Here is a 22560-nt window from a genome sequence, read left to right on the forward strand (position 1 = left end):
TAAAAGCATGAAGTGACTCTCCATGTAGTTTCATAGAAAGTGCTATGTTGGGGCCTGGCTTGGTAGTCTAACCGCTAAAGTCCTTGCCTTGAATGTGCCAGGATCCCATATGGGCGCCGGTTCTATTCTCAGCAGCCCCACTTCCCATCCAGCTCCCTGCTTGTGGCCTGGGAAAGCAGTCGAGGACGGCCAAAAGCCTTAGGATACTGAACACATGTGGGAGACCTGGAAGAGTTCCCTGCTCCTGCTTTCAGATCCGCACAGCTCTGGCCGTTGCGGCTCACTTTGGGAGTGAATCATCGGATGGAAGATCTTCCTCTCTGTGTATCCAAGTTTGCAATAAAAATAAATCTTTAAAAAATAAATCAATCTTAAAAAATAAAAAGTTCATGGAAAACAGGTACTGTGAGAAATCACAAATGGATCAAAACACAGTTTCTCTGTTGGTTCACTGTCCACATGGTTACCACAGCTAGGGCTGCACTATGTGGGAGCCAAAAACTCCATCAGGTGTGGCAGCGATTCATTAGCAAGCAGGTGTAGCGCACACACTGTATTCCAGACACTCAGATATAAAATGCAATAATAATTAAATCTTTACAAAAAAAAAAATTAGTTTCCTTTTTTGCACAATCTGATAAAATTTAAAACTGATATACAAAAGAGATGTTTCATTAACTGTTTTATTGATGGTATAGGAACTAGCACAATGGCTCAACCGGCTAATCCTCCACCTCCAAGCACAAGCATCCCATATGGGTGCCAGTTTGTGTGCTGCTACTCCACTTCCCACTCTACTCCCTGTCTGTGGCCTGGAGAAGCAGTGGAGGATGGACCAAAGTCTTGGGATCCTACATCCTTCTGGGAGACCTGGAGAGGGGCTCCTGGCTACTGATTAGCACAGCTCTGGCCATTGCAGTCATTTGCAAAGTGAACCAGAAGGTGGAAACACTTTCTTCATTTCTCCTTCTCTCTGTAGATCTGCCTTGCCAATAAAAACAAATTTTTTAAACAAACATTAATAAATAAATTAATTAAATGATGGTGAAATATATAGATACTTATTAGATACAGTGGTATGTACTAAAATCTACAAAGAGTTTGTTTCACAAGTTAATCCTGATTATTGCACAAATGGATACAAATATAAAGATATTAATTTAAAAAACCTTAATAGGAACAATTTTTAAAGTGTAATCTGAGTGTCTTTTTTAAATTATTTTTTTAATGTGAATAAGTCTTTTACTTACTGTATAAATGGAACATTTTCCTTTGATTCTGTTCCTAAAAATAAAATAACAAATTTAAGGATATATGCATTCAGCATTCAAGAAATTAGAGACACTATCAACAATTAAAGAAATTACTCACTATCCACCTTACCTTCCATTCCCAGGGTTCAAGATGTATTTGAAAGTGACAGTCAATAATTTACAGCAAATATCTGGTTAAGCTGCCACAAAACATTTTAAAGAAAACAGATTTGGCAAGGACTGTAGCAACATATTTACCTGTGGTTTCAGATTTTCTCCCTATTTTCATATGAGATTCTGTCTGGAATACCCTAGAAGAGAAAATAGAGTCCTAAAAATCTTCAATTTTTTATGAGACACTTGGTATTAAAGATTATTTTGAGCAAGACAAGATAATACTTTGATTTCAGCATCCTCTTCTCTCTGCTAAGCCACAGACTGCTAAAACTACAACTCCTGGGCCCAGCACAATGGCTCAGTAGTTAAATCCTTACCTTATATGCACCAGGATCCCATATTGGTGCCAGTTGTTGTCCCAGATGCTCCACTTCCCATCCAGCTCCCTGCTTGTGGCCTGGGAAAGCTCTGAAGGATGGCCCAGAGCCTTGGGACCCTGCACCCGTGTGGGAGACCTGGAAGAAGCTGCTGGCCTTGGATCAGATCACTTCTGCCTATTCCTGTCACTCAGTGAGTGAACCAGGGATGGGTATTTCTTAATCAGCACTTGCTAAGATAGTCAACCTAGTGTATGGCAGGATCTATATGTATGATTATAATAGTGATGAGAAGGGTCCAGCATTGTGGCATAGTAGGTTAAGCTGCCTGAAGGAGGATTAACCAATTGAGCCATCACACAGGGCCTCCACAGAGGAGATCTTAAATGAGTTCCTGAATTCTGGCTTCAGCCCCTGTGTAGGCCTAGCTGTTATGGACATTTGGTCAATGAATCAGAATGGAGCTTCCCCTCTTCCCCCAGAGATGATATTTTGATATTTATCATGAAGAATCCAACCAGTTCACTAAAATTGAGCTAATATTATCATTCATTACATAAACAAATTCTTAGAATTTTATTTTTATAAAAAAGCAAAATACTCACATGCACACTGCTATATTCTTCATCAACACTTTTCAATGTCTTTGATTCAGAGAGTCCCTGTCTCTGGCTTACATCCAAATGCTGGAAATCCCTGGGATTGGGCCAACCTGAAGCTGAGTCAGGTCCCCCCATGGGGGCAGAGCTCAAGGAGTTAAGCCATCCTGGAATCGGCAGCAGCAGGCAGCTGAAGGCTGGAGCCAGAGCCAGGGATCAACTCCAAGTATTCAGACAAAAGCTGCAGGTATCTTAACCAACGCCTTAGCTTCTAGGCTCCATGCCTGTCCCTACATGCATTTACAATGTTTAAATGTTTATAACAAGGACCACCGTAGCTTACTGATATAGATTTTGAAGGTCTCCAATGTAAAGCAACTATTGAGAGCATACACCTAGTAAGTGGCTGACCCAGAATACAAACCCACACTTGACTTCAGATCCTGAGCTTCTGAATACAAAGCTCTCCTTGACACAATCCTTCAGATGAGTTACAACGCAATGATTTTTAAACAATTAGAAGAATTAGTAGATGGGCAATTTATTTTACTTATTTTTTTAAAGATGTATTCATTTTTATTGCAAAGTCAGATATATAGAGAGGAGGAGAGACAGACAGGAAGATCATCCATCCGCTGATTCACTCCCCAAGTGGCTGCAACAGCTGGGATCCGAAGCCAAGAGCCCAGAACTTCTTCCAGGTCTCCCACAAGGCTTTGGGCTGTCCTCGACTGCTTTCCCAAGCCACAAGAGGGAGCTGGATGGGAGGCAGGGCTGCCGGGATTAAAACTGGTGCCCTTATGGGATCCCAGTGTATGCAATGTGAGGACTTTAGCCGTGAGGTTATGGTGCCGGGCCCCACTAGTTAGGCAATTTTAAAAAAGGATCTTTTTTCTTGCCCCCAGAGATTTACTTTATTTTAAAGTTAGAGTTACAGACAGGGAAGAAGAGATGGGGAGCTATATCAGAAATGGAGAAACTGGGGGCTGGCACCATGACTGAACTGGCTAATCCTCCACCTCCAAGCACCAGCATCCCATTTGGGTGCTGGTTCATGTTCCAGCTGCTCCCTTTCCCATCCAGTTCCCTGCTTGTGGCCTGGGAAAGCAGCGGAGGATGATTTAAAGCCTATACCAACGTGGGAGACCCAGAAGAGGCTGCTGGCTCCTGGCTTCAGCTCAGCTCAGCTTCGGCTATTGTAGCCATTTGTTGAGTGAGCCGGTGAATGGAAGACCTTTCACCCTCTGTTTTTGAATCCCTCTGTACCCTCATTATCTGCCTTCCCAATTAAAATAAATAAAGCTTTAAAAAAAAATAGAGAAGCTGGTACTCAAACCAGAACCCACAAAGGATGCCAGGAATTGCAGACAATGACCTTATCTGCTATACCACAATGCCAACCCCCCAAAAGTCTTCTAAAATAAGGAACAGAAAATGATGCCTAAACTTCACAAAATAAAAACATAAAAATGGATTTGAATTTGCAAATCTTAAAATGTCAGTCTGAGGTCTATACTCTGGTCACATATCTACTGTCAGTTCTAGTTAAGTACAAAATACATACCTAATATTATAAAACTACAGAAACAGCAGGCCATTTGGGGAATGCATCAGCAGATGCAAGATATCTTCCTCAGCCTCTGTAACTCCTTCAGATAATTAATAAATCATAAAACAAAAATGAACCCCAGCCATATGTTGACAATGAAAAACAGGGCAAAGATTGTCAAAAATATAATAATTAAAAAAAAAAAAAAGAAAAACAGGGCAAACGGAGACTCTAAGATGGACTATGTCAATCAGTGGATGCTTCAGCGACCTCATCGTGTGTGGAGTGGCGAGACTGGCAGCAGTTCATGGCTGTTGAACTATCAAAACCACTTGAACAGTGCCCTCAGAGCATGCCCCATGTCGCGGACCTGGGATGCGCAGGAGACTGGGTGGGGCTTCTCCCTTTACCTTCCCATTTACCCCAGATATAGAAAAAAAATGTGGAAATAATAGTCTTGCCCACTTAGCTATAGGCCTTGAACCTTTGTGCCCTAATTAACTATGTAAAGATTGTCAAAAACAAAATTAAAAAAATGGAAAAAAAAAATGAACCAGAAACATAGAATACTTCTTTTTTTTTTTTTGCTGGTCATTTGCATTTATTATTTGAGAAAAGTCTGTTCAGATCCTTTGTCCATTTAACATAGAATACTTCTACACTTTAGCACCACAATGCCGGCCATGGTGAGATGGGCATTCGTGGATTAAGATGCCGTTTGGGATGCTGCACTCCACATCACAGCACTTGGGTTTCAACCTCATCTCTGCCTCAGATGCCAGTTTTCTGCTAATGCATAGTTTGAAAGGTGGCAGGTGATGGCACAAGGGTCTGGGGTCCCTGCTGCCCACTGGGCAACCTGAATAAAGTTCCAGCCTTCAGGCTCCAACCTGGCCCTGTCTCAGTCTCAGCCCTGGGACCCTGCAACCACAAGGGAGACCCAGAAGAACCTCCTGGCACCGGCTTCGGATCGGCTCAGCTCTGGCCACTGCAGCCACTGGGGCAGTAAAGCAGCAAATGGAAGATCTCTCTGTCTCTCCTTCTCTGTAAATCTGCCTTTCCAATAAAAATAAATAAATCTTTAAAACAAACACACAAACACAAACCAATTATTTAAGGCTATTTAAATGAAACACGGATTATTCAAAACAATACAAATATATTTTGAATAAATATACTGAATGAAAAATCCATTATCTACATCACTGTAATCATTTTTCTTTTCCACTTACTTTATAGTATCTGCAAAGCTGACTCGGCGAGAGCTTTTCTTGCTTCTGAAAACATTGGATTCCTAAGGGTAGATATCATATGGTACAGTTCTTAATAAAAACAACTATGAATATTGATCTCCAGTGTAAAGATGTATTCTGAATTAATTTGATAAGAATCTCCAAAATATTTAAATGTAAAAGCACTACAAATCACGTGAATATAAATTTCAAAGTGAGTGATACTAAGAATAATGACATAAACAACATAAAAAAGGGCCAAAAACATGTAACATATGGCCTGTTACAGAAATACACTATTTGTTTAAGTTGTGGTAAAGCACATACAACATAAAATTTATAATTGGACTATCCCTATTCTTTTGGACATCATTCAGTTTTTACGTATGCACAGTAACAAACACACAACAATAACTTACCATCTTAACAATTTTTAGGTGTTTTTAGCAGAAAACTTTAGTGCTAAGTATATCCATATTGCTTTGGTTTTTTTTTTGTTTTTTTTTTTTTAAAGATTTATTCATTTTATTACAGCAAGATATACACAGAGGAGGAGAGACAGAGAGGAAGATCCTCCGTCCGATGATTCACTCCCCAAGTGAGCCGCAACGGACCGATGCGCGCCGATCCGAAGCCGGGAACCAGGAACCTCTTCTGGGTCTCCCACGCGGGTGCAGTGTCCCAATGCATTGGGCCGTCCTCGACCGCTTTCCCAGGCCACAAGCAGGGAGCTGGATGGGAAGTGGAGCTGCCGGGATCAGAACCGGCGCCCATATGGGATCCCGGGGCTTTCAAGGCGAGGACTTTAGCCGCTAGGCCACGCCGCCGGGCCCCATATTGCTTTGTTTTTAAAAAAATATTCAAAAGTCAAATTACAGAAATAGAGAGCAAGAAAGGGAAAGAGAGGGATCTTCTATTTGCTGGTTCACTCTCCAAATGGTTGCAAAGGGCAGACCTGCAAAGGTCTGAGTGGTAACTACCGAGGCCATCCTCGTCTGCTTTCCCAGGTAGATCAGCAGGGAGTTGGATCAGAAGCAGAGCACCCAGGACGTGAACTGGTGCTCTGGTATGCGTTGCCACCATGCTATCTGGCTTAGCAACACCAGCCCCAGAAAAACGGGAATTAAGCAAACAAGGCTAAAAATTTATGATAAAGTATGATAAAATGTTATTTGTGTTGAATCCAGATGATGACTATAATAACATTCACTATAAAAATTTTTCATTTTTGGGCCCAGCGCAATAGTGTAGTGGTTAAAGTCCTACCCTTGCACACACTGGGATCTTATATGGGTGCCGGTTCTAATCCCAGTAGCCCCGTTTCCCATCCAGCTCCCTGCTTGTGGCCTGAGAAAGCAGTGGAGGACGGCCCAGAGCCTTGGGACCCTGCACCCGCGTGGGAGACCTGTAGGAAGAGCTCCTGGCTCCTGGATTTGGAGAATCCAGGAACTGAGAATCACTTATGTCCTCCCTTTACTTAGCTAATAAAGTTCCTAAGTGTTAAAAAAAAAGCAGGAAAAAATAGTAAACAAGAAACAGACTCTTACCTGAACTGCTTCATTCCCCCCTCTGAGGTCCTGAAGAGGACTCCTTGGAGGCTTCAGGATCTAGAGTTAAGCATTAGAATGAATAGTCAACAAAGTCTGGCAACGCTATTAGCAATCTTTTTATTTTTCCACCAAGTTATATCACAGACAGAAAGCTAAAATTTTCATTAAACTCTAAAGAAAAAAAAAAAAAAACCCACCCTCAAATCCATCCTGCTCATCATAGGATATATTTACATTTCAAGCAGCAGGCAACTGGCCTAAAGCTTAAGACTCCACTGGTGGTGCCTCTTCAAGTCCCAGCTGCTTCACTTCCTATCCAGCCCTCTGCTTACGGCCTGGGAAAAGAGCAGAGGATGACCCAAGTCCTTGGGACCCTGCACACACATGAAGCCCTAGGATTTGGGACATCCTGCTCTGCTTTCCCAGGCCATCAGCAGAGAGCTGGATCAGAAGTAGAGAGTCTAGACATGAACCAGTACCAATATTGGATGCTGGCACCACACGCAAAGGATTAACGTGCTATGCCACCACACAGGCCCCCCAAATACCACTTTAACTCACAGTGACACAACACCTGCCCCGAGGCTTTACTGAAGTATATTTACGTAACATAAAAATTCACATTTGGTGAATTTTGTAATTCATCAGAAAGGGTAGCCAGGCTAAATATTTGAAATTTTACACAACAAAGTTTCTTTTACAAAAATAGGGAAGCAGTAAGATTAGGAATATAATATCACAGGCAAAATTGCTGCAATGCTGGCATCCAAATAAAAGCGCCAGCCATTAGGGCCATTTTGGGAGTGAACTGACAAATGACAGATGTCTTTCTGCCAATCTCTCCCTTTCTCTCTGTCACTCACTTTTGAAAATAAATAAATAAATAATAATAAAGAAAGTATATCTTCAAAAACAGTCTGCAGAATATAGTTAGCACTCAATACGAGGTAACACTATTAACTTTAGGGTTTCTTACTGAGGAATGCCGTCTTCTAACAGGTCTCTCTGTATTGTCACTGAAAGGAAAAAAAGACACCCATAAATAAATATACCCATCAAAGACTTCATTTCCAAAAGTCATCATCACAGCATCTTTTGAACTAGCAACCACTTTTAAAGTTATATTATACAAATTTATTTTATGGCATGAAATTTTAAATTAAATATTCAGGAACTTAACTTTGTTTAAATCTTGATATTTTGAAATCGTGGCAACAAATTCAAAAACTAAACACACAGGCAAAGATAATAGTAGTGTCACTAGGCTGCAAACAGTCCAGCAGTCTCTCATGTAAACTAAACAAAATCATTTCCTTTGCCCAAACCTCAATCTTCTCCTTCAGTTGAAGAGGCAGGAGAAGGTATTTAAAGTCCTCTCAGTTTTAACTCTGGATGAGTTGATATAAAAATATGGTAAGACGGGCTAGTACCTTGGAACATTTACTTCTTTTCACTAAAACACAATCTATACAGTACTGATTAGCCTCACTAGGTTGAAAAACATCTTTCTCAGTCCCTATGGGGATTCCCCCAGTCGAGCTTTCGGAATCAGAACGCTAACCATCAGTTGACAGAGGACAGAGCAGATCAATCAACCACCTCGGTTTTGTGTTGGCAATGAAAGTGCTGGGCAAATGGAGACTGTACGATGGACTATGTCAATCAGTGGATTCTCCAACGACCGCATTGTGCTTGGAGTGGTGAGAGTGGCAGCAATTCAGATCTGTTGAAATGTCAAAACCACTCTACCAGCTCTACCTTCAGACCAGAGATGGTCTCCCCAAGGAACTGATGAACTGATAATAAGATGCTGGACTTTATGCCTAGTAGATGCTTCCAATGAAACAATCTCAACTGAATTTGAACTGTGGTAATGCAACGGGGTGGAGGAATCCACCATGGGGGCGGGGGTTAGGGGGTTCGGGGAGGGGCGGGGTGAATCCCACTGCCTATGAAACTGTGTCACATAATGCAATGTAACCAATAAAAAGCATATATTAAAAAAAAACAAAAAAAATATCTTTCTCTGGCAGACTTAGTGATTTTCGTTACACTGAATGAACTTACTTTTCATCATTTGCCTCTGAAGACACTCCATCCATTTTGTGAAGATCTTTTTCTGCAACAAATACATTAATATCAGAAAAAGTGATAAAAATAAAAAGAAGAAACATTACAACCTAAAAATCAACTTATGAAGACTGGCCACATTGAGGGGCAATCTCTCTTCCTAGGGAACAGAACGGAAGACAGATACACTCCATCCCACTTTCACTCTCCAACCCACTCTGCTCACGAAAACGTTCCACGTGTGCCTGTGATCTCTGCACTTCTTAAAACAAAGATCAAGTAAAACACAAATTTAAAAACTAAAGAATAGAATTGTGATCTTAAGCTTCTTTCCTGAGGAAAGGTCAAAAACCAGGAAGAAAAAAAAAACTTCATCACAGAGCTGTAAAACATGAAATACCTTGGGGGCAGTGGTGTGGTATATCTGTAAAGTTGCCACCTGTGGCACCAGCATTCCATCTGGTCACCAGCTTAAGTCCCAGATGCTCCATTTCCCACCTAGCTCCCTGCTGATGCACCTGGGAAAGCAGTGGAAGATGGTCCAAGTCCTGAGGCCCTCCCACCAGTATAGGAGACCAGGAAGAAGTTCTTGGCTCCTGGCTTTGCATTGGTCGCTATGCCATTTGGGAAGTCAATCAGTAGATAAAAGACTTCTCTCTCCATTTTCCCTCTCTCTTTAACTCTACCTTTCAAGTACATACATAAGAAAACAAATGAATAGGGCCCGGCGGCCTGGCCTAGTGGCTAAAGACCTCGCCTTGAAAGCCCCGGGATCCCATATGGGCGCCGGTTCTAATCCCGGCAGCTCCACTTCCCATCCAGCTCCCTGCTTGTGGCCTGGGAGAGCAGTTGAGGACGGCCCAATGCATTGGGACACTGCACCCGTGTGGGAGACCCGGAAGAGGTTCCAGGTTCCCGGCTTTGGATCGGCGTGCATCAGTCCGTTGCAGCTCACTTGGGGAGTGAATCATCGGACGGAAGATCTTCCTCTCTGTCTCTCCTCCTCTCTGTATATCTGGCTGTAATAAAAATGAATAAATCTTTAAAAAAAAAAAAAGAAAAAAAAGAAAACAAATGAATAAATTTTTGCTTGTTTTAAAGATTTATTTTTATTGGAAAAGTAGATTTACTGAGAGGAGACAGTTTACTCTCCAAATGGCTGTAACGACAGAAGCTGAGCTGATCCGAAGCCAGAAGTGTCTTCTGAGTTTCTCATGCTGTTTCAGCATCCCAAGGCATTGGGCCAATCTTCACTGTTTTCCCAGGCCACAAGCAGGGAGGTAGATGGGAAGCAGAGCAGCCAGGACCAGAGCAGCTGGTCCACATGGGGACCAGCTGCTTCCCATCCAGCTCCCTGTTTGTGGCCTGGAAAAGCTGTTCAGGATGGCCCAAAGCCTGGGACCCTGCACCCATATGGAATTCCTGGAGGAGGCTCTTGGCTCCTGGCTTTGGATTGATTCAGCTCTGGCCATTGTAGCCACTTTGGGAGTGAATCAGCGGATGGAATATCCTCCTCTGTCTCTCCTCCTCTCTGTATATCTGACTTTCCAATAAAAATAAATTAAAAAAAATTTTTTTGTATACGACTTTCATGTCATACTCTAACCTTGGAACTTCATTCCCAGATAAGTAAAAATGTCACTGTAGATTTCCTAAAAAGAATAGCTAGAATTCTGAATCAACTATATTAATGTTTCCATAACACTAAACTAATGCCATACACATAAACTACTAGAATCCACATTCTGAGTTTCAGCAATACAAAGTAGGTATCTAGGACTTGCTCTCTGAGCCTCTCCTTTAGTCCACGCTTATTCAGTCTTCTGCTCACAAATAACACAACACCTACTCAAAGCACACAGCCTACTTTATATCAGCTTTTATGTAAAACTGGCCAGATCGTTATTGGTAGCAGTTTTCAAGATTCATTTATCTTAAAGACAGAATGACAGATCTTTCTGGTTCACTTCCCAATTGCATACAATCAGTAGATCTGAGCAGGGCCAACTGGGTGGGGGTGGGGGAGTTAAGCTTTTTTCTTCTTTTAAAAAGTTTTAACTTTTACAAAGACAGATTATGAGACAGAAACAAAGAAAATGACCCTCCTTCCATTGGTTCACTCCTCAACTGACCACAACTAGCAGGAGTTTGCCCAGGCAGGAACTCCTTCCAGGTTTCCCATGTGGGGGCAGGGACCCAAGGACTCGAGCTATCTTACATTGCTTTCCCAGTACATTAGTGGGGAGCTGGATCAGAAGTGGAGTAACAGAGCAAATAAAGGGATTTGAACTAGTGCTCAAACGGGATGCTGGCATCCTAAATGGCAGCATCTCCTAGCACCCCATTTTTCTCCTTCCCAAAAGCAATGCTTTTTAACTTAGTTTATTAATTTTTTGTATTTACCACACTAAGTTAAGTAACTGGCTTGTCCTGCTACTTTTTGAATTTTCTAGTTTTGGCCATTAAATTGCCTTCCCATAGTGGTAGATAAAAATGAAGCTCTCTTTCTTAAAATCTCCATGACATAAGCAAACAAAAAGGCAGATAAACACAGTATGAGAAAAGAAATATAAAGTGTGAATTTCCTTTTCTTTTTTTTTAAGTTTTATTTATTTTGGGCCTGCTGGCGTGATAGTATAGCTGTTGAAGTCCTCGCCTTGCAGGCACAGGGATCCCATATGGTCACCAGTTCTAATCCCAGCAGCTCCGCTTCCCATCCTTCCCACCCTGCTTGTGGCCCAGGAAAGCAGTAGAGGACAGCCCAAACACTTGGAACCCTGCACCCACGTAGGAGACCTGGAGGAAGTTCTTGGCTCCTGGATTTGGATTGGCTCAGCTTCAGCTGTTGCGGCCGCTTTGGGAGTGAACCATCAGATGGAAGATCTTCCTCTCTATCTCTCCAGCTCTCTGTGTGTCTACTTTGTAATAAAAACAAATAAATCTTAAAAAAAAAAAAAAAAAAAGAAAGTGAATCTTCGGCCCTCATGGTAGTCTAGTGGCTAAAGTCTTTGATTTGCTTGTGTCAGTATCACATACGGGTGCTGGTTCTAATCCCGGTAGCCTCACTTCCCATCCAGCTCCCAGCTTGTGGCCTGGAAAGCAGTTGAGGATGGACCAAAGATTGTGGCTCCTGGCTTCGGATCAGCTCAGTTCCTGCCCTCCTGGCCACATTGGGGAGTGAATCAGTGGATGGAAGTTCTTCTCTATATATCTGACTTACCAATAAAAACAAAAATTCTCAAAAAAAAAAAAAAAAAAAGTAGGACCTAGCACAGTAGCCTAGTGGATAAAGTCCTTGCCTTGAACACTCCAGGATCCCATTTGAGATCCCTGATTGTGGTCTGGGAAAGCAGCTGAGGGAAGGCCCAAGTCCTTGGGACCCTGAGCCCATGCAGGGGACCTGGAAGAGGCTCCAGGCTCCTGGCTTTGGATTGGCTCAGCTCCGGCCATTGCAGTCACCTGGGGAGTGAATCATCGTATGGAAGATCTTCCTCTCAGTCTCTCCTCCTCTGTATATTTTACTTTCCAATAAAAATAAATCTTTTTTTAAAAAGTGAGTCCACCATCCAGAAACATTTATAATCATCTCAATTGTTGAAAAAGCAGCTCAGTTAAAGTGAACCTTTGGTGCAGTGGCTTTTAGTCACTTTTTGGGCAACTTGGCAACTGTCTCCTATGCCCAAGTTCTCAGCCACTCCATTTCTGATTTAGCTTCCTGCCAACGCGCACCCTGAAAAGCAGCAGTGATGACTCAAGTGCTTGGTGCCTGCCACCCAGGTGAGAAATACAGCTGGAATTTCAGGCTCCTGGCTTCAGGCTAGCCCAGCATCACCAGCATATGGAGAGTCAATCAGAAAATAGAAGGCTTGTCTGTCACTCTAATAAACTGAAAACAAATTTTAGAAGTTCAAGAAAGTTGCAACAACTATAACAACCTTTCTTTTTTTACTTTAAAGATTTATTTATGTATTTGGAAGGTACTGTTAGAAAGAGAGAAGGGATGAGAGAGAGCGAGAGAGAATGATCTTTCATCAGCTGGTTCCCTCCCCAGGAAATGGCCTCAACAGCTGGAGCAGGGCCAGACCTAAGTAACAAGCTAGGAGCTTCTTGCAGGTCTCCCACATGGATGCAGGGGCACAAGGATCTGGGCCATCCTCTGCTGCTTTCCCAGACACATAAGCAAAGAGCTGGATGGGAAATGGAGCAGCTGAGATCAGAACCAGGCATTCTGATATGTGATACAGTCGTCCCAAGCACCCAAATGGGATGCCAACACTGCAGATACTGGCAACTTCACTGGTCCCATCAAACAGCCAACTTCCTCCACTTTTTCCTTTTAATCCGACAGGGGCTGGGGTTCTGGTGCTGGCATCTCACATCAGAGCGCCACTGCAGAGTCCCAACCACTCCACTTCCGATTCAGCTCTGCTAATGTGCCTGAGAAAGCAATAGAAGATGATCCATGTACTTGGGCTCCCACCAACCCACAAGGAAGACGCAAAATTCCAGGCTCATGACGTCAGCCAGTGTAGCCATTTGGCCGGTGAATCAGTGGGTGGAGGATCTCTGTCTCTCCCTGTAACTTTGCCTTCCAATTAAGTAAAACTTTTAAGAGTAAATGAACAATACCTAACAAAGGAGGAACAGAAAGCAAGTGAACAGTAATTATCTAAAAAAACAAACAGCAAGTGTTAAAACAGTTTCCAACCCGGTTTCCTGCTAATTTGCCTGGGAAGACAGCAGAGGGAGGCCCAAGAGCTGGCTGCGTGTGGTGGATCTTGCAGCCAGCAGGAGTTTCTGAACCTGCCTTCAGTGTGGCTCAGCCTGAACTGCTGTGGTCATCTGGGGAACAAGCCAGTGAATGGGAGTGCTTTCTGTCTTTCCCTCTCTCTGCCATTCTGCCTTGGAAATAAACATATCTTGCAATAACAACAACAAAATGATAAAGGAAATGAAAGGGGTGCAATATACAATCTAATTCCAAGGTTTGAGAAGTTGGGCAAGGTCCAACAGGCAAACAGCTAATGAGTAACTGTGATTACATAACAAAAAATGAAGTTTTTGTTTTCCTTTAATTTATGCGTATTTTTCATACGGCTACTAAGTTTTTAGGACATAAATACTAAATAAGCTGTCTGACACCAACTACTTAATAAATGTAACTGTCAGCTATGTCTTCTGACCTCTTCAGGTCAACCAAGAAAGTCTGAAAACCTCTCACCTAAATAAACCCCTCTCACTGTGCCAAGCTAGCTGTTAAAACTAAAAACAGTTTTTAATAGGCTGCATAAAACAAAGCAATCTACAACTAAACAAAGAGTATGTGACGCAGATCACACCCACGACCAGTGTGGCCAACAAAGCCGATGCATTTACCACACAATCTGGCTCCTTTGCTTAACTAGCAATACCTAGCTTCATATTTTTCAGTATACAATGATAGACTCGTGCTAATACAGTCAATATTTAAATTTTAGGTAAAACGAAATAAGATTTAAAATCTGGCTCCAGATCACAAGAGCCACGTTGCAGGTGCTCAGTAGCCACACGGGGCTGATGGACATTCTCGATGATACAAAACACCCGGTCACCGGGGAAAGTCCTACCTTAACATCCACAGTATCTTCTACAATTTGTGAGCTAGCATCAAACACACCAGTAACACAACCATCTCCAACGTTTCTACTCAGTTTGCATGGACCTGTCATCTCATCAATATGAACTATTTTTATTTCCCCGCATCTTGGATTAACTTCTCCGTTCCATAAACCACCGGCTGCAGGAAGCTTGCACTAATCATTGCCTCTTCTCCGCCAGGGGCTGCTCCCAGCGCCAGCACCAGACGAGGAACCCACAGACTCCGGAAGGCCGACTGAGCCAATTCAATCTTAGCACCTACAGTCAGCCTCTGCTTCGGTCTTCACATCCCTTAGCAAGCCCAAGACGCCTCTGTCACCACTCTATTATTTAAAATAATCAGCAAGAAAAGAGGCTTAGCTTGAATAACGGAAGGTCAGGATTTTTCAAAACCAGCTTGTGGCGTAGTAATAGCGCCTTCGTTAATGTTACACTCGCAAAACACTGGAAGTCTGTATTACGTGCTCCTAGCACGATTAAAGTCACTGCCCATAAAGAGCGCAAGCCCTATTTATTGCTGTCACTGCATTGTTCAATAAATGAACGATACACAAGCCGCCGCGGGCTGCCCCCAGGGTGTGAGGGGGCGTGAGGGGGCGCGCGGGGACGCCCAGGGGGCCAGTCGCGCCGGTCGGAAGGGCCAGGGAGGGGCTTGGGAAGTGCTAGGGAAGAAGGCGGCCCGACGCGCAGGCCGAGGGCGAGAGGGAGCCCGGCGCACCCGGCTGAGCCGTCCGCTCCGGGCCCGGCGCTCCTGCGACCGCGCAGCCGAGAGCGTCCCCACCTCCCACCGCGGGGCTTTCGGGGCGCTCAAAAAACGCAGAACGAAGCGGCCATTGTGCTCACCCACCTGCCGGCCTAGTTTGGGGTCCGCGCGCTCCTCAGAAAGGACGTCACCTCACAACGCCCAAAGAGGCTCCGTGAAGTATTCAAATCTAACCGCCCAGCTGCGGCGCACGCGCAAAGCCGCTCCGTGCGTCGCTACGCCCCCTAGACTCCGCCCCAACCGCTCTCCTTCGACTGCTTGAATCAACCCTCTTTCCCAGCCTCTGAATGGAGTTTATGTTCTTCAAGTCTGATTCTGCACAGGATTTCTTTTGCTCGTTCTCAGTTCAGATCCTCCACATGACGGGAGCGGCCATCTTCTTTGAAATGGCCCGCTGCAGAAATAATCGGAGCTTGGCTTCCGTACAAAATGGCGGCTTCCGTAGCGTTGCGTCATATCCTCTTGGTGTTACTCCGTATAGCTACCAGGGAGGTTTAGGCTTCTGGGACGAGGTGGCCGAGTGGTTAAGGCGATGGACTGCTAATCCATTGTGCTCTGCACGCGTGGGTTCGAATCCCATCCTCGTCGGTGGTGTCTCTTTTCACCGGATTTTTTTTTTTTTTAAATCTATGAACACAGATTTATCTGCGGAGTGAAAAGGAAACAGCTTAATATCTTGGTACTTAATTATCAGTGACACTGTTTCCTATTTCAAATAATTGAAATACACCTTTTAGAACTTCTGACCTCACAGTATTGAAAATGAGAGGAAAGAGACATTCTGGGACTCCTAGGCTGGATTTAATCTTTCTTCATATAAACAACAGTGAATGAAATTCCATAGTTGCTATCATCCCATAAATTCCAATGTTCAAATGTTCATCTGTTCCAGTTTTAAGCAATGAAGCTACTACCAACTAGGGACTTCACTAATTGTACATTTTTTTATTGGTTGTTGCCTGTATTTCTAATATGTCTTTTTTTTCTTTACTTTTGACAATCTTTTCATAGTTGATTATGGCACAAAGGGTCAAGGGCTATAGCTAAGTGGGTAAAACTATAGTTTTTACATTTTTCCCCCTGTATCTGGGGTAAAGAGGAAGATAAAGGGAGAAGCACCACCCAGCCTCCCACCCATGCCATGTCCCTGATGTGGGGCATGCTCCAAGGGTCCTGCTCAAGTGGTTTTGATAGTTCAACAATTCGTCTATGGCCATACCAGCCTGAACGCGCCCGATCTCGTCTGATAGTTCAACAGTTCTGAATTGCTGCCAATCTCACCATTCCAAGCACGATGAAATCACTGCAGGATCCACTAGTTGACACAGACCACCTTAGAGTCTCCTTTTGCCCAGATTTTCACTGCCAACACATGCCTGGAGTAGTTGATTGATTTATTCCATCCTCTGTTGTGGTACCAGGTGTCCTCTGCAGGTTCCGATGGATTGTCATATCCTCCATGTGCACCTGGATATGCTGTCCGCTGCTCCCTCTGAGCCTCTGAGGAGGCTCAGCTTTGACACTTGTACTCCATAGTCAGACCATGGAACCTGCACTTCTCTTCATGGTTGGGGTTCTGAGTCCGGCAGTTCAGCTGGGGATATCCCCAAAGAAACTTTGTCTGAGGTGATCCCAGACCAAATTCTTGTGTTTTTGCCAGTACAGGGTCTGGCACAGTCCATTGCCCCCAGTCAGCTGGAGGTTGCAATTGTTGGGTCAGTTCTGTTTCCAGCCCTGTCTTCCACATGAACCAATGGGTGTTACAGTCCAGCCTGATCCTGCCTACCACACACTTGGCCCTCACAAAAACCAGTGGGAGCTGCACCCTAGTCGGAGCGACCCACAATAACCCCCACCAGGCCCACTCCCTGCCCTGGTTCCCATGCTTGCCTGTATGTACGCAGACTTATCTGGTCTGTCCCACAGCTATTCTACATGTCAGTGGGCACTGGGCATTGAAGCCTAGTTCAACCCAACCAGGCCTACTACCCAGCCATGCACATGCTGGTGGGTGCCGTTCTGTCTAGCCACCACTGCCCCAGTGCTGGTTTTCATGCTTCCAGTGGGAGTAATAACCCAAGAGGGAGGTGCCCACTATTTCCTTCTTGGGCCCACTCCCACTCCCAGATCATGCACTCTCCAGGTGGTTCTGCGGTTTAACTTGACAGAAGTTGCCCTCAGTGCCAGCATCTGCCAGTTGATGCTGTGGCAAAGCCCAACCAACCCTCACCCACTCTGATTTATGCTTGCACAATAGGAATAGTCAGCCCAGCCTGGCTCTTTCCTGATCTGGCTCACATGAGATCCACAGGTGTTGTAGCCCTGTCCAGTCTAGTCTGTCCCCATTCCAACTCCCACTCGCCAGTGGGCAAGGTGTTCCAGCAGGGAGTCCCTCCACATTACCCCTACCAGCTTTACCCCCTCTCTCCCTGGTTCCTATGTGTGCTGATTGGGCGCTGCCGCCCAGTCTGGCATGGCCTGCGTCACCTCGGCATTTGCCAATGGGTGCTATAGCCTGGCAAGACATGGCCCATCCCAGTTCCAGCTGGTGAGGGTTACAGTCTAGCCCAGCTCAGCATGTACTCTATCCCAGCTGTAATGTGCACTGGTATATGTTGTGACCAATGCTGGCCTGAACCTTACTGTTCTGCTGCTTAGATTCGCCAGTGGGTGATGTGAACTGGTTCAGCATGAGCCGTCCCTGACCTGTGCCAAATGTATGCCAGTGGGTACCTTTCCCTAATAATTGTACATTTCTTATGTTAAGGTTTTGAATACTTATTTTGACCACAAAATGCCGGATTTTATTTCAAGAGCTACCATGAGACAGTGTTTCGAATTCTTTTTCCAGCCCTCAGCAGATTACAAATACTTGAGAAATATCTACCTTTGAAACTATTAAAAAGATGATGATGATGACATGTAATATTGCTAATACCCTGAAGCCAGACCTGCAAGACCCAGAACACAACTAGCAGAGGAGAGGAGGGGGTTAAACCCGCTGGACTTTAACTAGAGGAGTACAAGCTAGAAAACAGCAGCAAGAACCTCAAGCAGATTCCCTGGCTCACGCTCCAAAAGCCTGGATCTACTCCGTTCTTTACAGGCATACGGGTTTTCACTCACCATAACCATGTGGTTGTGATAGATACATTACTACTCCCTGAAGGGTAACTTGCCCACAGTTATACGGCTTCTGACTCTGCAACACCTGTGCAGATGCCAGCCCACTCCTCTCCCTGGCATGGGCCCTGCTGCCCCTTACTGCCTACCTCAGACCTCCACCCTGCGTGGCTGGATCTCCTGCCGCCTTCGCCCTGTTCCATGCCCCGAGCCTTTGGCCCTTGCAGTGCTCCCACAGCCCTGGGTGCTCTGTAGCCTTTGCCAGGCGCCTGTCAGTGCTGTCATCTGGCTCCTGACAGGGCTGCACCACTCTCCTACGTTTTGGCATAACCTTGCAGGGAGGACTTTCCCTGGAAAATGGAGAAGGTCGATCGGGGTGACCAATCAAAGGGGCGGGGTATTTTCACAAAGGAAACTCTTCAGCAGCAGACATTTGAAAGCAAAAACACACTGAAAGTACCCAGAGGAAAAACAGATAAGTTGAGAGCTGGGAGCTCAGTTCTCTGCTTGCCGTCATGACTGGTTCTTCACTACTTCCTGTTCTATAAAAACTGTGCTTATTTTTCCGTGTTTCTAAGACAGCAAAAACAACAACATGGCAGATAATTGGATCCAAGAGGTGGGTATATACTTAGCGATGGGAACAGTAAGGCCTTAGTGCCTTGCTTTACAAGAGTTAGAGGCGCCATCTAGTGGAGCAGCTGCAACAGCCGGACTAGGACAACATCTTCAGATAGGAACGTCGCTGCAAATTCAGCAACCAGTGCCACTCAAACAAAACTGTCCTCTCCAACAACTGCAGGATGTCCCTTTGCCCCCCAGCCCCACACTCCTGAAAGACCACGATGAATAACTGTGGCTCAAATACGTCACCAAGATAGCCAGGAAATGAATCTTCAGCCTCTGGAAGAGTGGATCCATTTTTTTTGCTGTCTCTGAAAAATAAGTATTCCTTGGGAAAAACGTTCTGTTTGGTGGATAAAGCTGCTTTTAGATGACATGACTCTGAAAGGAAGAATTAAAATCAAAGTTTTGTCATTGTCGTGGTGGTGCCTGCAGGGTATCTAATTGAATGTCACAAGAAAAAACAAACAAAAATAAACGCTGGGATCTCGGATCTGAGGGGCAGGCAGTGACGGAAGTGTTCAATTGCTGTGTTCCCTTTAGGAAGTCTGTTCCCACTGGGGAGCCATCGCCGGGAAAGCTGCAAGGCTGGAGAAGCCCACGATGAATCCAAACTTTTTTTTTTTTTTGAGTCTAACAGCAACTCAAGCCCTTTTTTCTTTGCCCAAATCATTCCCCGAACTGTACGCTGCCAGATGAAAATATCCATCTTGCTATGACAGCTTCTTCGCATGCCCCCCTGAGCTGAAAACTCAGTAGCTTTCTTGTATTGAACATCAGTAGAGCAAAAACTGAAATCCAGCTGTATACTCTTGGTTAGGAAAACCACGAGAAATACGTGGACACAAGAAACTAGCCCGCACTGAGGTGGTACTTAGCAAACAAGCACCAGCTACACCTGGCCTTCTTGCACTGAGCTCCCAGAGGTCCTCCAGAATGGAGACAAGACTGAGTCCAGCCCAACTCCATCGGGGTGAAGCCACTCCTACCCTGCAGCTGCGACTGCTGGCTGCACGCAGTTCTAAATGGAAGACATCAGCCAGCCTTATGATGATGGTGATATCACAGGGTAGTTCTCCACAGCTCTCTTCGGGCCAAATAAAAACTCACAGACTCTGAGCACTTTGTTCCTTCTTGAAGATTCTTTCTCAAATACACTTACCTGAGTGTGCTGACTTATGTCTATTCGTTCTAGGTCAGATTCCTTCAGTAAATGTTTTGTGCAGTTACTGATGGACCAATTAAAGTGTCATGTGTTCTGAACTATGATAGCACACATTATCACAGCGGGTCTTTAAAAAAAAAAAGACCTAGTTACAGCTTTGTGTGGTAGCAGTATTGTAGCCAATGATATTGTTCATCCAAGGCAAAATTATTGCTCATTGAAAACTTTTCCCAAAGAAGATGTAGTTGGGGCCAATGTTGTGGTGCTGTAGGTTAAGCCTCCTGCATCCCCTGGGAGCACAGGTTCCAGCCCCGGTGTTTCAAGCTGACTGATTTTATCCCACAAATGAGTTGGACACAGACTCTTAGAAGCTCACCCGAGTCTTCACCGGTCAGAGGACTATCCAGTACGACCACAACTGGAAGAGGGAAGCGACTCTGACAGGCTGCAGTTAGGGGCTTTTGAGCTCACACTAGTGTGAAAAGCTATCTTATCAACTAAGCTAGCATTTGTGCAATGGGCTAAAGGGGGAATTGTTGGGAATTCTGGTCTTTTTAAGATTGGGCATTCTTTCCTCCCAGGACTATAAAGGACCTGTTTTTTGGCCTGGGCTGTCAGAGTTAACTTTATAGCTGAGTGCTAATCTGAGGATAAGGGGAAGATAGACCACCTGCAACCCAACTGCCAGGCACCATTAGGAGAAACAGTAATGCCACTAATCCTGTTAAGCTAGATGATGCGCAAGTGTTGCCACAGACTAAGAGCTGTATCCTGCTTGCTCCTGAGGAGCTGAACGAGCAAGCAGGCATGGTTTCCAGAAGCCAGCTTTGCAGTTAGCCAAGCTTTTAAGTAGACAGGAGATGTCTTTCTAATATTCTGGTTCCACATGTGTCCCTAACAGAATGCTTGTTTTTCTGCTTACCCTGACACTCACGTAGACTTACAAGGACTGACAAAACTGATGCCATTTTGAATTTTTGGGTTGTCACAGAGTACTCTGTTTTCTTTCTTTTTTTTAAGATTTATTTTTATTGGAAAGTCAGATACACAAAGAAGAGGAGAGACAGAGAGGAAAATCTTTTGTTTGTTGCTTCTCTCCCAAAGCAGTTACAATGGCCAGTGCTGCGCTGATCCAAAGGCAGGTGTTTCTCCCGGGTCTCCCACGGGGGTGCAGGGTCCCGAGGCGTTGTGTCATACTTGACTGCTTTCCCAGGCCACAAGCAGGGAGCCGGATGGGAAGTGGGACTTCTGGGATTAGAATCGGCGCCCATATGGGATTCCAGTGCATTCAAGGTAAGGACTTGAGCCACTACATTATCGCGCCAGGCTGTTTTTAAATATTTTATTTTATTTTATTTTATTTTATTTTATTTTATTAGAAAGGCAGATTTACAGAGAGAAGGAAAGACAGAGCAAAAGATCTTCCATTTACTGGCTCACTCCCCAAGCAGCTGCAATGGCCGGAGCTAAGCCAACGTGAAGCCAGGAGCTTCTTTTGGGTCTTCCACGTGGGTGCAGGTCCCAAGGTTTTGTGCTGTCCTCTACTGCTTTCCCAGGACACAAGCAGGGAGCTAGATGGTAAGTGAAGCAGCCGGGACACGAACCGGTGCCCATATGTGATCCTAGCACATGCAAGGCAAGGATATAACAACTGAGCCAAAGCGCCAGGCCCAGAGTGCTCTACTTCTAATCCAGCTCTCTGCTTGTATACCTAGGAAAGCAGTTTAGGATGGCCCAAGCCCTTGGACTCTGCATCCATATGGGAGAACTGTTAGAGGCTCCTGGCTCCTGGCCTCAGGCCAGCCTAGCTCTAGCCACTACAGTCATTTAGGGAGTGACCCAGTGGACAGAAGATCTCTGTCTCTCCTTCTCTGTATAACTGCCTTTCAAATAAAAAAAAAAATACAACTTAAAAAAGATGTAATCATCTCAATTGTCAACTGTGCGTTGATAGCCAATAATAGCTATGGAAGCAGCATTCTGAGTTTTATCTAAATGCATGAGAAACACAGAAATTACATTTGAGAAAAAAGTGCTTTTTAAATTTATCTTAAAAAAAAAAAAAAAAGACTTCTTGGGCTCAGTGCAACAGTGTAATGGTTAAGGTCTTCGCCTTGAATGCGCCGGGATCCCATATGGGTGCCAGTTCTAATCCCAGCAGCACCACTTTCCATCCATTTCCCCTGTTTGTGGCCTGGGAAAGCAGTTGAGGACAGACCAAAGCCTTGGGATCCTGCACCCACGTGGGAGACCTGGAAAGAAGTTCCTGGCTCCTGGCTTCGGATCGGCACAGCACTGGCCATTACAACCACTTGGGGAGTGAATCATCGGACAGAGGATCTTCCTCTCTATCTCTCCTACTCTCTGTACATCTGCCTTTCCAATAAAATAAATAAATCTTAAAAAAAAAAAAAAAAACTTAAAAAAAGACTTCTTTACTTGAAAGCCAAAGCTATAGTGCCAGACGGAGATATGATGCTGTATTCTCAGACTGCTTACCT

The 22560-nt window shown here is 44.5% G+C and overlaps 1 protein-coding gene and 1 non-coding gene across 5 annotated transcripts in view; one reads left to right on the forward strand and one right to left on the reverse strand.

Moving 5' to 3' along the window:
• The window catches only part of KNL1 (kinetochore scaffold 1), a 60550-nt gene extending 44763 nt beyond the window's left edge, over positions 1-15787 (reverse strand). For 2 of the 4 annotated variants that reach the window (XM_058666062.1, XM_058666060.1), the window contains exons 1-7: positions 15232-15777; positions 8745-8796; positions 7654-7693; positions 6675-6734; positions 5128-5189; positions 1512-1564; positions 1251-1284 (exon numbers count right to left, since the gene is read on the reverse strand). In XM_058666062.1, coding sequence (XP_058522045.1) covers positions 1251-1284; positions 1512-1564; positions 5128-5189; positions 6675-6734; positions 7654-7693; positions 8745-8779 — 284 coding nt within the window. In that variant the 5' untranslated portion in view covers positions 8780-8796; positions 15232-15777. Of the gene's footprint in view, positions 1-1250; positions 1285-1511; positions 1565-5127; positions 5190-6674; positions 6735-7653; positions 7694-8744; positions 8797-15231 lie in introns of all 4 variants that reach the window. The other 2 variants (XM_058666061.1, XM_058666064.1) reach the window with 2 other exon arrangements.
• TRNAS-GCU (transfer RNA serine (anticodon GCU)) lies at positions 15654-15735 on the forward strand. Its single transcript has one exon. It is a non-coding gene; the product is annotated as a tRNA-Ser (tRNA).
• Positions 15788-22560: the final 6773 nt, after the last annotated feature.

The sequence above is a fragment of the Ochotona princeps genome, chromosome 6, assembly GCF_030435755.1.
Source record: "Ochotona princeps isolate mOchPri1 chromosome 6, mOchPri1.hap1, whole genome shotgun sequence".
Classification (NCBI taxonomy): Eukaryota; Metazoa; Chordata; class Mammalia; order Lagomorpha; family Ochotonidae; genus Ochotona; species Ochotona princeps.